A 12,362-nucleotide genomic window follows, 5' to 3' on the forward strand; every position below is an offset into this window, starting at 1 on the left:
TGCTAATTATACAGTACTTGTTTGAACAACAGAAGCCATATCGGGGTCATGTAGTGGCCATCCTTTCATATATGGACATATAACCAGTTACAGACAAGCAATTCTGTTGATATGAGCTCTGTAGTTCTAAGCTCCAGCTGCTATTTCTTCATCATTATAATATCTCTCCATTATGAGAGCAGTATGATAGTGAGATAGTTTCATCCAATCTGAGGAGCCAGACCTTGGGCTCCAGTGCTCACAGAAAGATCAGAGAGTAGTAAAGAGAGAGGAGAGAGCTCCTTAATAGGCTGACAAGGAGCTGTCCAAAGATGAGGGACACTACCTCATGCATGAGATAATTGGCAGTTTCGCATGTTCTCTCCTCACTGTGCTTTATCAGTGCAATCACTGTAAAATTTTGTCTTTTCAATCCTCTTTTTTTTCTCTCTGTCACCAGCGTTGCTGATTGCTGCTGCTGTATAATTGCTGATTCTAGACTCTGGTCAAATTTGATGATGGCTTGGAGGAGTCCTTCTACATTCCTAGGAACAGTGTCTGCTTTAGCCAGTGCTGTTTGAGACAATTGTCCCTGTCTATACTTGACTTGAGCCAGTGTTGGCTACTATTTCTGTGGAAGCTTTTTTATGAACCACAGGCTCTGTATATCTCATAAACAATGGAGGCATTTTGTATGAGTAATCAACTAACAAGGCCTCTCTCGACAAGATAACAACACTAAACAGATTTTGTCACTGCCACCTATTCTCTCTTATTCAGCACTTGTTGGCTGATGCAGAGGTCAAATGTTTTAAGTTATTTACAATGAGATGAAACAGTGAAAGCTTATATTTGGACTTCATTTTAACAAGAGGTTTGTGTAAGTGCAACCTTTTCTAAATCCCTTTCCCTTCACTGTGTGAAAACAATGTTTTTTATTTGCTTGACAATATATTCTTCTATGTTTTTTATGGTTAGTCACAGTTTTTGGATACCGATCATTGTTATGGACATTCCATCACATAGTGATCTTAGAGTCAAGCAGGGGGCAAAATGAGGAAATCTGTGCCTAGTAATGATTTAATGTGAGCAGTAAAGCAGTAAAGGTAATTGATTGTATAAAGGAAACAATGACTTGAGCAGTAGCCTCAGGATGCTTTGAGTACCAGAAGTGGAACACTCATCACAAGGCTGTAGCACATAGGTTGGCTCTGTGTGTGTGTGTGTGTGTGTGTGTGTGTGTGTGTTTGTGCGTGTGTGTGTATGTGTGTGATTGTGCCTGTGTGTGTGTGTGTGTGTGTGTGTGTGTGTGTGTGTGTGTGTGTGTGTGTGTTTGTGCGTGTGTGTGTATGTGTGTGATTGTGCCTGTGTGTATGTAAGTGTGTGTGTGTGTGTGTGTGTGTGTGTGTGTGTGTGTGTGTGTGTGTGTGTGTGTGTGTGTGTGTGAGAGAGAGAGAGAGAGAGAGAGAGAGAGAGAGAGAGAGGTCTCTCAGGATGAGTTATAGTCTGATAAGCTCTTCTTTCCCCAAGGGCCTCATTAAAAGGCTTTCGTCAGGAACAGCTCTGTGTGATGCCGCAGTCCTTCCCCACCGGCCTTTCAGCTTAGCTCTTTCCTCTCATCACGCCAGGCCAAAAAACCCCAGACTTATGGCCTCTCACTCATTCTTTCTGCCTCGCTCGAGCTCTCACCTGTCTATCAGGCACTCACAGCGCTTTGTTGTAGACCTTTTAAATAAAAGCACTCGTTTATTTGCGCTTTTCACCAGTACTTCTTTGCTTTTTGCCCCTCAGAGCTCTGAACAGAGCTGCACTGGCTGCTTTTGTATGACCCTTCAGTCACTGAGCCAAAGGAATACACATGGAGGTCCTGTACTTATAAGGACCCAGGTGTAACCATAGATGCTGGTTTATCATTTGATTCCCATGCAAGTAACGTGTAAAATTTTTAATCTCATCTGATTAAAAGCTTGTTGGCTGTCCTTAACGAAGCTTCAGAATGTAGCACCTGTATACACCTGCTTACCAGGAAAAGAAAATCAGAGCACATTAACACAGATTTATTCAAGCTGCACTGGCTTCCTGTTAATGGTTTAGCTCTGAAATATATTGCTGATCTCCTGAACCAGTATAGCCCACTCTGAGCATTTTATTCAGCTGAGGCAGGTTTACTGTTAATTCAGAGAATCATTTACAGCTCAGTAGGTAGATGTTTTTCTTAAAATGTGCCTAAACTCCAGTATAAACAATTTTGAAAATGACCAAGCTACAATGGGGGGACTCTGGCTGGGGGATTTGTTGTTGTTGTTGTTGTTTTGTTTTGTATTGATTTTTGGTGATGACCACATTGGCACCAGTGTTGAAAAAGCTTAGGATTGTTGACAGGCTTATTTAGACAGGCATAGAGATTGGTGTGTGTGTGTGTGTGTGTGTGTGTGTGTGTGTGTGTGTGTGTGTGTGTGTGTGTGTGTGTGTCAGGTCAGTGCCCCTCTTGAGCCCGTCTCATCGGTAGAAAATAGGACTGACATGGCCACTTGCCTGCTGCTGAGAGCGGCGAATAGCAAACAGACAACACTTTCAATGTCATTTCTGATTGGTCAAGGGTGAGCGGCGCCTCACCTTGTGCTGAACATGTCGCTGCCACTGATTGGACGAAGTGAACCAAGCCTCACTTGTGGCTGAACTCTGTGTGCGGCAAGCCGGCCTAGAGAGCGGGACATGTCCACTGAGCCACTCTTAACCCATCATTCGGGAATGGAGCACATGAAGAGCTCCTTCATCAGCACGTCACTGGGATAGCACTCCACACAAGTGCACCATACACCAGAGCCGACTACTGTCAATGAGGCAATTCACACATCCCTCCCTGTTATTAAGCAATAGGAAGTCTGAGTGCAATTGCTGAGATTTCCAGCAGATGCCCTTTGTGAACTTATCTAGGATGGATGTTCTCTGACTTAATGTTGGCCTTGTAGAAGTTTAGGTGCTGTACCTCATCCTACCACAAGAGGTCACTGAATTCAAAGCACTTATTTTAAATGTGTTCTGCTTCTCAGATGTTGTTGTGAGGTCTATTGTCTGGATTATAATGGTTTTAAATGATTACTATCCCCTGAGTGACAAAACAAGAGCACAGAAACTCATGTATATGCAAACTGAATGTATAAGGGGAGTAATGTCTGTTTTAATTCGTCATCTAATTACCAAACACTAAAAGATGTGACTCAGTCGTGTTGAGCAAGATGCCAGCAATGTAGGCTGCTATACCATTGAGGAGAAGTGTTTTGTATTTGAGTGTGACATTTCGGTTGGAAAGGGAGGATTTGAGGAAATTGTGCAATGACAAAGCCAACAAAGTCTGAATAAATGCAGATATTTTTTTCCAGTTTTCTGTAACACACGCAACTTGTGGCTCACGTCCTCCTACACAAACTACAGCAAGCACATTTCTCCACCAGTGCACACAGCTCATGCTTCAGCTCTCCGCTCAGCCCTTCTGTACTGCACACTACACCTCAGACACCAGTAACACAGTATTTTCTCACTGTCCATATATAACTCATTCTATCTCCTCCAATATGACTACTACAAGTAATAATAATAATAATAATAATAATAATAATAATAATAATAATAATAATAATAACAGCAAATAAGGTTGGCTTCCCAGAGCAGTCATTGTGCAAAGGGAAGGAAGTTTCTATTAATCCAAGCTTTTATTATGTTTTTTATATGCTTTTCCATTTTGCATAGTTCTGCTGAATCAGACCAAAGTGATACACTACACGGCCAAAAGTATGTGGACCCCTGACGTTGACCCCTAAACGTTGTGGCAACAGTTTGGGGAAGAACCACATATGGATGTGATATCCATATGTGGTTCTTCCCCAAACTGTTGCCACAACGTTGCAAGCACATAATTGTCTAGAATATTTTGGTATGCTGTAGCATTGTAAAGTGGTGTCCATAAATACATGGTTTGCCAAGGTTGGAGTGGGAGAACTCGAATGGCCTGCACAGATCACCTTTGGGATGAACTGAAACACTGACTGCACCCCAGGCATCCTCAAGCCTGACCTCACTAATACTCATGTGGCTGAATGAGCACAAATCCTCACAGCCACACTCCAAGCTCTAGTGGAAAGCCTTCCCAGAAAAGTGGAGGTTATTATAACAGTAAAGAAGAACTAAATCTGGAATGGTATGTTCAAAAAGCACATATGGGTGTGATGGTCAGGTTTCCACAAACTTGCTAATTGTTAACTCTCCCACTTTCTAAAGCTCCCAATTTTTGCCATATAGTGTATATAATATATATTTGTCCAACTATGATTATAAGTTTAGTAATTTAATTTTAATAGGATAACTATATATTATATACACTATATGGCCACTATATGGTAAAAATTGGGAGCTTTGGGAAGTGGGAGAGTTAACAATGCTAACAATATGAAAAAAGTACTGTTTTGTGTAAATGTGATTAAAATAAATTTCAGACAATTTTTCTGTCCTAATGGCTTAATTTACCTAACTACAATAACTACAATGTTAAAATACCTTCTAATTCTTTTCTGGCAAAGGTACATAATACAGGAAAGCCTTTAGACTAGCAATGTGAATACATTTTTAGTAATCAAACACAGCAGTTAACAATTGCCTTGACTAAAGAGAAAAATGTCATATTCGAAATGAAAAAAATTCTCCGTATTTTTCTATTATTTACAGTTTCATCAAATGATTTCCTGCAGCTCAGCTCCATGTTGTTCATATAAAGTAGGGCTCAGCCCATATTCTGGTTTCTGTCTCCTGCATCTAATAAAATGTTCAGTGTCACCTTCAAACAGTCAAAAGTGATCATCATCTTTTCCATCAACAGAGCATCTTTAAATTGTTCACTCACTCCTTATATCTTCCATACTTATTTCCTTACCATCATTCCCCCTAATTTTTTCATTTGTTTACAGCAATAAATTAAGTTCTTTGTCTGATACCAGTCACAGAACCAGAATTTGGACCCTGCATTGGCTGATTCCTCTTGACCGAGCTCAGGAAGAAGTCACATCATCATTCACTGAAAGCTTCTTAGTTTAAGGATACAGAAAGCATAGTATATATACACAAGAAATATTGGTAAAGAATGATAAATGTCAAATGGAACAGGTCACAGATAAAATCAAAACATCTATTACGTAAGTCCGAGTGATATAAGAACTAAACGATGTCTATTTTACCAGAGGCAAAGAAGAAAAACCGAGAGAGAGAGAGAGAGAGAGAGAGAGAGAGAGAGAGAGAGAGAGAGAGAGAGAGAGGCAGGGTGAATAGAAATGCTCAAAACAACACATACCACTAACACAAAACAATTTGGTTCCGGTGCATCGTGACACAAACTAGAGACCTTCAGAATTGAGACATACAGACAATGCTATAACTTATCATAAATATACAACATAAGTTTTCAGTCAGTCTCTGTCCCTCACATGCCTGTGGTTTCCAACAAAACACAGCACCCTTACAACTTGATTCGCGTGCCAAGAAAACATTTGCTCACTTTGTCGTAACTTCTGCTTTTATTATATGTTTATTTGAAGTCTGTGACTTGTTATCCTTCTTATCCTAAATGCCCATTGCTGTCCAGTATATCACTATAGCACTATAATTTTATATTCATGTTGTATAAACAGACTGGTTGGGGTTGGGATTTTTTTCTGTTGTCGTTGTTATTGAGGTTTTTTTTTTGTTTTTTTTTTGCAATGTCATGACCACCGTGTGATTGTAACACTTATTTATAGACCCAGTCTAAATGCCACACAATTCCAATATTTGCACACCTTCACACGCAACGAGTGCAAAATAGCACACACCGTCCAAATAGCCCTCCACAGATGCAAAATCCCATGATTAGCATGATGGTTTTGTTTCCTGAACATATGGGTTTTAAGCAAAATATCGGATGACACCTAAAAGAGGAAGTATCCTTTATTGGAAACTTTTCTTTGCTGTGTCATTCTGTGGTTCCACACACACACAAAAACAATCTCAGAAGTAGAAATGCATGTAGACACATTAAATATTAGAATATAGCATAATAAAATATGCTGTAATCCATACCAGGTTTCACTCAACAATACAGAGTATTATTAGTAGTAGTATTTATTTTTCTTATTATGTATCTTCTGGTGTCAATATTTACATTTATTATAATCATATGTGTGTGCCGTGCAGTTTAATGTTATATATTATATTATAGCTTTTTATCACACATGATTGATAACTATATCATTTTACATCTTACATCACATTTTACATTGAGGTTCCTTTAACTTACATTATTTACTGCATTAGATAACATGTAATTCAGTATTAATATACAGAAAGTAATATTAACCAAGTAAGATAATACTTAATTATTAACCTGCATTGACTTTAGAATCAATCCATGACTAAAATACATCCATAGAAATAACTATGGATAACTTAATAACTTACTGAACCCACAATGCTGTTCTCTAGAGTTGGTGTAAACATCAGAACTTGCTTTTTAGCTTTATTTCTTAATAATAAATAAGTTCATTATAAACTTGTAAATGTTGGCTTTAATTTTATTCAGTGATGGGAAGAACATTAATGCTTAATGCAGCTGTTGCTTGTTTTGTTCATTTTTTAAATCACGTATTAGTTACTTTGTTGATATTAAAGCTGAAGCTATAATAATGTCAGTTAATGGAACCTTAATATAAAGTATTGTCATAAATTATTATTTAAAAAATTCTTTTATATTGTGTTATCTATCTTAATATTATCTATATTAAAACATTCACAAATAGCTGATACACTCACATTTTCACATAATTGCAGTACTGAATGGGTATGACACTTGGGTAATAAGTTTTTATACAATAGGCTGACAGTGATATTACATCATGTTTTATTGTGTTTATTATGTAATATCAGACATCCATCCATCCATCCATCCATCTTCTACCGCTTACTCCTTTTTCAGGGTCGCGGGGGAACCTATCAACCAATCCCAGGGAGCATCGGGCACAAGGCGGGGTACACCCTGGACAGGGTGCCAATCTATCGCAGGGCATATTTTATTTAATATTAAAATGTATTACTATTTTCTCATTCTTCATTGATACTAAATTTGGTACCATGGTGTTTTTAAGCCTTCTGAAATTAGTTATTTAAATGGTCATGCTGAATATTTTAATGCGTTATGAATAGGACAATAGATAAGGTCATTGGATATGGTCATTACATAATTTTCAGTTATGTCATGGTTATGTGCCTAATATTACATTACATTCGAGAATCAAATTATTCAAACTATACAAATAACTTAAAAAATGAAGGTTAAGTGACGCATAGTTTTATAATGTCCTGAAATCATTGGATTGCAGAGCAGTCACACAGCACTGTCCAGTTCCTTTACCTGTGTTGTATGATCAACTCATAATAATGGTGATGGATTTGGCTTTGGTTAGCCTTGTGTTGCTAAGGTTGAGCGGAAGATCATGCTACCGTTCCTCTGCCTGATTTGAGTGATGAAAATGTTCTTACCTGTCTGTGACAGCATGTCTGAACAATAGCGTCTTCTCCTTTCAGCGAGACACTAGCCTTTCCAGATTTTTTAGTATTAGCCACTAAGACTTAGTCGGATATAAAGATTTATCTGTTTCCTCTTTTCAGGCTATGGAACTGAGTGCAAAGGGAAGTTTCCAAGCCAGCATCTCCTACGTGGGCCGATCCCAATTTAAACCATAAAAAGTGACTTATCATTGTTTTTGTATTACATAACAAAATTAAATGCCTTGATTAAATATATAGTAAATATTTCCACAACTCAAAGAAATTGTTAATGTAATGTTATTGATAGATAAACATTTATTTCTTTAGGTTTTTATTTCTTATCTGACTTAACAGCTGCTGTTGCAGAGTTCTCTAATGTAAATAGGTATCTAATGGAAATACAGCATAAACATATCAATTACTTAGGGAATGAACTAAGAAGTGTGTGTTCAATATAGACTCCTTCAATTGAAAACAACAACAAGAGAATATGTCAGAGCACATATTCTAGAGCAGATCTCACTGGAGATTTCTTCATGACACAAGTTTTAGATTGAAACATTGAGATCTGCGGGCTACTGAGCGCTTAGCTTCATCTGCATAATGACGATAATGATCCATTCCTCCAGTGTGAGCGGAAAAAGAGCAGCATTTCATTTTTTCAATGCCAAATGGATGTGTTTGTTCACGATGCTGTGCTATCATAGACATATAGAGAAGGCTTGATAGACACTTGGCTGTAACAGATAATCAGATATCGAGAGAGAAACAAACAGACACCCTAGAAATCAAGCTCATCTCCACTGCGGCCCTCACGAATAGAGATTCAAAAGCACTTCATTAATCTCTTCACTCTGCAATCTGCTCATGGAGAGCCTGTGCTGAGGAAGCAATCATAGCTCAAGCCTTCTAATGAGAGAGGAGAGGAAGAAGAGAGGATAGGAAAAGAGACAACAAGAGGAGAGGAATGCAGAGGGGAGGAGATGATATGAGGGGAAAGATGGGAGAGACAAAGAGTGGAAAGTAAAATACAGAGAAAAGGCGAGAGGAGGGGAAAGGAGAGATGTTGGCAAGAGAAATAAAAAAGACATAAGAAGAAATGAGAGTGTTAAGAAGATAGAGTTAAGGAGAGTGCCGAAGAGGAAAGGTGAGGAAAAGATGAGATAAGCTGCAAGATAATGAATGGAGAGTGGAAAATGAAGAGATAAAGAGAGGAGTGGAAAGGAGGGATAAAGGATGGGGGATATGAAAAGAGATGAATACAAGAAGAAAGTGTAGCTGCAAGTTCAGGAGAATGCAGAAGAAAAATGATAAAGTGAGGAGATAAAGAGAGGGAAGATGTACTGATGGAAAGGGAGAGGAAAAGAAAGGAGAGATGAGGAGAGTTAAAGAGCACAAAAGGAGGGATAAATAGAGTAGGAAAACATGAGAAGATAAGAGGAGAGGAAAGGGGAGATAAATAGAGGAGAGATAAAGAGAAGAGGAAATGAGATAAGAAGAGAAAATGGGAGGAGATGAAAGGAAAGATAAAGTGATAAAACAGATGACAGAAAGGAGAGGTAGTCCCACCTGCAAGAAAAGTCACATGTTTATATTAATGTGCTTGCTCTAATACGTTATCATTTCATAATAATTTACACAGAGACTAAAATGCATTATAAAAAGTGAGCAGTTGTTGGTACAGTGAAGTTTATTTCACTTTCTTTCTTATATTTGTTTAGTATTTTTGGAGGAGTGACCAGTGCCAGAGCTTTGTAACACTCAACGGTAAAACTGTAACTTTAAGCTTTCCAAAATAGGAACGTCTTCAGGTTGGAGGTTTTGTGTTTTCCATGTCATTTTTATTGTTGTATTAACTTCAAGAGAGAGAAAATAACGAGGCTGGTGCAGAAACAAATGTTTATAATATAAGGGACAAGAGGAATTAATTTGTTTGGTGAACATTCCTCAACACAAGGCGTGAACAGATAAAAAGTACCACGTGTCATACTTTAATAAATAAAAATGGTTAATGTTGCCAAAATGCTGTGGTATAAGTGGAATAAAACACTTTGTGATTACCTCCATTACTAACAGTAACTCCGGTTCTCGTCATGGTGCATAACACCAACCTGTCATTTATTATTTTCCTAAAAACAACCTAATAACATGCCTTGGCTTGTTTTATTCCTTATATATAATGGCAGTGTTGCATGTTCTTGTGATAGAGACCATAGCAGAGCTTCCTTTTACTTGTGTAGGCTGAGCATGTGTTTGTATGAGTCATCAAAGTTTAAAGAGCTATAAAACCTTTTTTTTTTTTTTTTTTTTTTTTTAAAAATGATTGTAAAATTAACGTATTCAGAGTATGAAGGACATCGGACATCTTTAAAAAGTCATCACAAATCAGACTTTGTGACAGCTTCCTTTGGGCTGTTCTGATATGTTTAGATCAGTGAGTAATCTAACGAACATTAGATTTTTTCTTCTTGTTTTATTTTCCATGAGGTATTTGAACTCCTGCTGTGCACTGGTATTATCGGTGTTTTCCCATTGCTCATCTAAGCATTAATATTTTTCAGGTCTTTTGTAATTTTTACGGAATGTGAAAGATGAAGGAAGGAGAAGAAATTAGAGCTCAAATGATTGCACCATTGATTTTGGTTCAGCCCATAGAAGGAAGTGTACAGTATCATGGCCATCATATGGCCGTCACAGGTTTCAGGTCTGAAGAGTTCCGGTCATCCAGGCTGTGATAAATGTCTTGTAGTAGTAGTAGGTGACCTGGACTTGTAATGAGTTCAGGAAGATGTTTCGCCACTCATCAGTTTTGAAATCTTCATGAATTTTATTACATTTCCAGTAAGCAAGACTTAATACTACCACAGATGTGAATGTTATATGTCAAAACTAAATGTCAAAACAGGTCTCAGACACCAAAAAAAAACATGGTGGTTAATGTCTCATGGTGATACACTAATAATCAGAAGAATTGAAAAGTATCACCAGTGTTTAAACATCACCTTCACCTCTATCTCAGCTCTCTCTTTGTCCAAAAGTTTCTGAGAGGACAAACTTCCCGTCACATCTTCAAAACCTGATCGCTTTTCTTTATTCTGATCGAAGTGTTCCACTTCCTGGCACCGTGGCAGAGTAGTTGTGAGGGAAGGGGGGGAAATGGCTCATTCTTTGAGATGGCAATTGTATGTGGCTCTGTGTCTTCTTACCTGTGTGTCTTTGATCATAAGAGAGCATGGGGTGGCGTTTGATTCCATGGATACTTTGACAGCTCGCAGGCTGGCAAAAGCTTCTCGGATGACTGTGAGAAGATCAGAGGAGACAGGGTGGACGGCAGGAGTCCAGCTGCGAGAAGATCAGAGGAGGTGCAACTTCAACCACAGCCATTGTATGAGAGCACAAATCACTCAGATAACTTTTTTTTCCCCCTCTTGTTTGAAAAAAATCTTCTCTCTCAGAATATTGAATGGCACAGATTATGGTCTGAGAGGTTTTGTCTAACTTTGACGAAAAAGATATGCTTCCTTTTTGTATAGAGGGCTCAGGAGGCTTTTCTTCACAGTGCAGAATTTCTTGCTGTATTGTCCACTGTTGGTCCTCATATCTTCTAGCATTCTGAAATCAAAGTCAAGTGTTTAATGCTCCACAGATTGGGTAACTAAAATACAAAACTCGAAGGTTTAGATAAAAGTTTGCTGATGTTGTTCGCTCATGTTTGTCTAAAAATTCAAGCTCAGTAAATTTTATGATTTTGGAAAAAAAAAAAAACAGACATGATATACAATAGTGCATTTCTGTGGCAGTCCACATGACAGGTCATTACATTTACCGGCCAAGAAATTGTGAAATGTGAAGTCTCCAGTATTGTGACGTATTTCCCGTTTTAGGGAAAACATGTGATATTACAAGCTGTTTCATTTTGCTATAAGTTATAACATAGAAACAAGAAAGTACTATGTCCAACATGAATAAACTCTTTCATACTAAGCTGCTGTGATCTTGATTTCACTTGCATCATGTTCAGTGTGAATGGATAGAAATGTGCCATGGATCATGTGGTTATTGAAATTTAGTGTTTGGTGTGATGTAACATTTCACACCAAACTTGTTTAACTTTGCCAAAATGTCAAGTTAAGTCTGCATCTGCACCACCTTCAGCTGCATTCATATAATTTCAATGATCTGGGGCGGCTGTGGATCAGGTGGTAGAGCAGGTTGTCCACTAATCGTAGGGTTGGCGGTCCGATTCCTGGACCACATGATTCCACATGTCGAAGTGTCCTTGGACAAGACACTGAACCTAGTTGCTTCTGATGGCAAGTGCCTTGCTACCATTGGTGTGTGAGTGTGTGTGTGAATGGATGAATGGGAAACAGTGTAAAGCACTTTGTAGAACTGCTAATGTTAAAAAAAAAAAAGCGCTATATAAGTGTAGACCATTTACCATCTATACTTTCCACATAGGTATTTTAAAAAGTACAGGAAATTGTTAAATTGTGAGTGAACACAGGAAATAGGTCTTTTCAATTCCCATAATATTGTGGCCTTTAGTTATCAACTTGTCATGAAGTAATTATTTCCTATATTTTTTCACTCCTAATGGTGATGGTAAATGCTATGCAGCTATTAATTTTTACTGTGGTTTATCTGAGAGGCATAATTAATTGCATATTAATTAGCTACTTATATCAGTGAGATCAGATGTGTTAGAGCAGGGAAAACAAAATACAACAGGACCAGAGAATGAGAACCACTGACATATACAACAGTACACATCCAGTGTGTATTCCCCCTAATGCCCAGGGTTCTCGGGATAG

The 12,362-nt window shown here is 38.0% G+C and overlaps 1 protein-coding gene across 2 annotated transcripts in view; it reads right to left on the reverse strand.

Moving 5' to 3' along the window:
* Positions 1-7,665, reverse strand: part of tfec (transcription factor EC) — a 40,417-nt gene extending 32,752 nt beyond the window's left edge. For both annotated transcript variants that reach the window (XM_017494604.3, XM_017494603.3), the window contains exon 1: positions 7,540-7,665. In XM_017494604.3, the coding sequence (XP_017350093.1) occupies positions 7,540-7,555 (16 nt within the window). In that variant the 5' untranslated portion in view covers positions 7,556-7,665. The remainder of the gene's footprint in view (positions 1-7,539) is intronic.
* Positions 7,666-12,362: the final 4,697 nt, after the last annotated feature.

Source organism: Ictalurus punctatus, chromosome 19, assembly GCF_001660625.3.
Source record: "Ictalurus punctatus breed USDA103 chromosome 19, Coco_2.0, whole genome shotgun sequence".
Classification (NCBI taxonomy): Eukaryota; Metazoa; Chordata; class Actinopteri; order Siluriformes; family Ictaluridae; genus Ictalurus; species Ictalurus punctatus.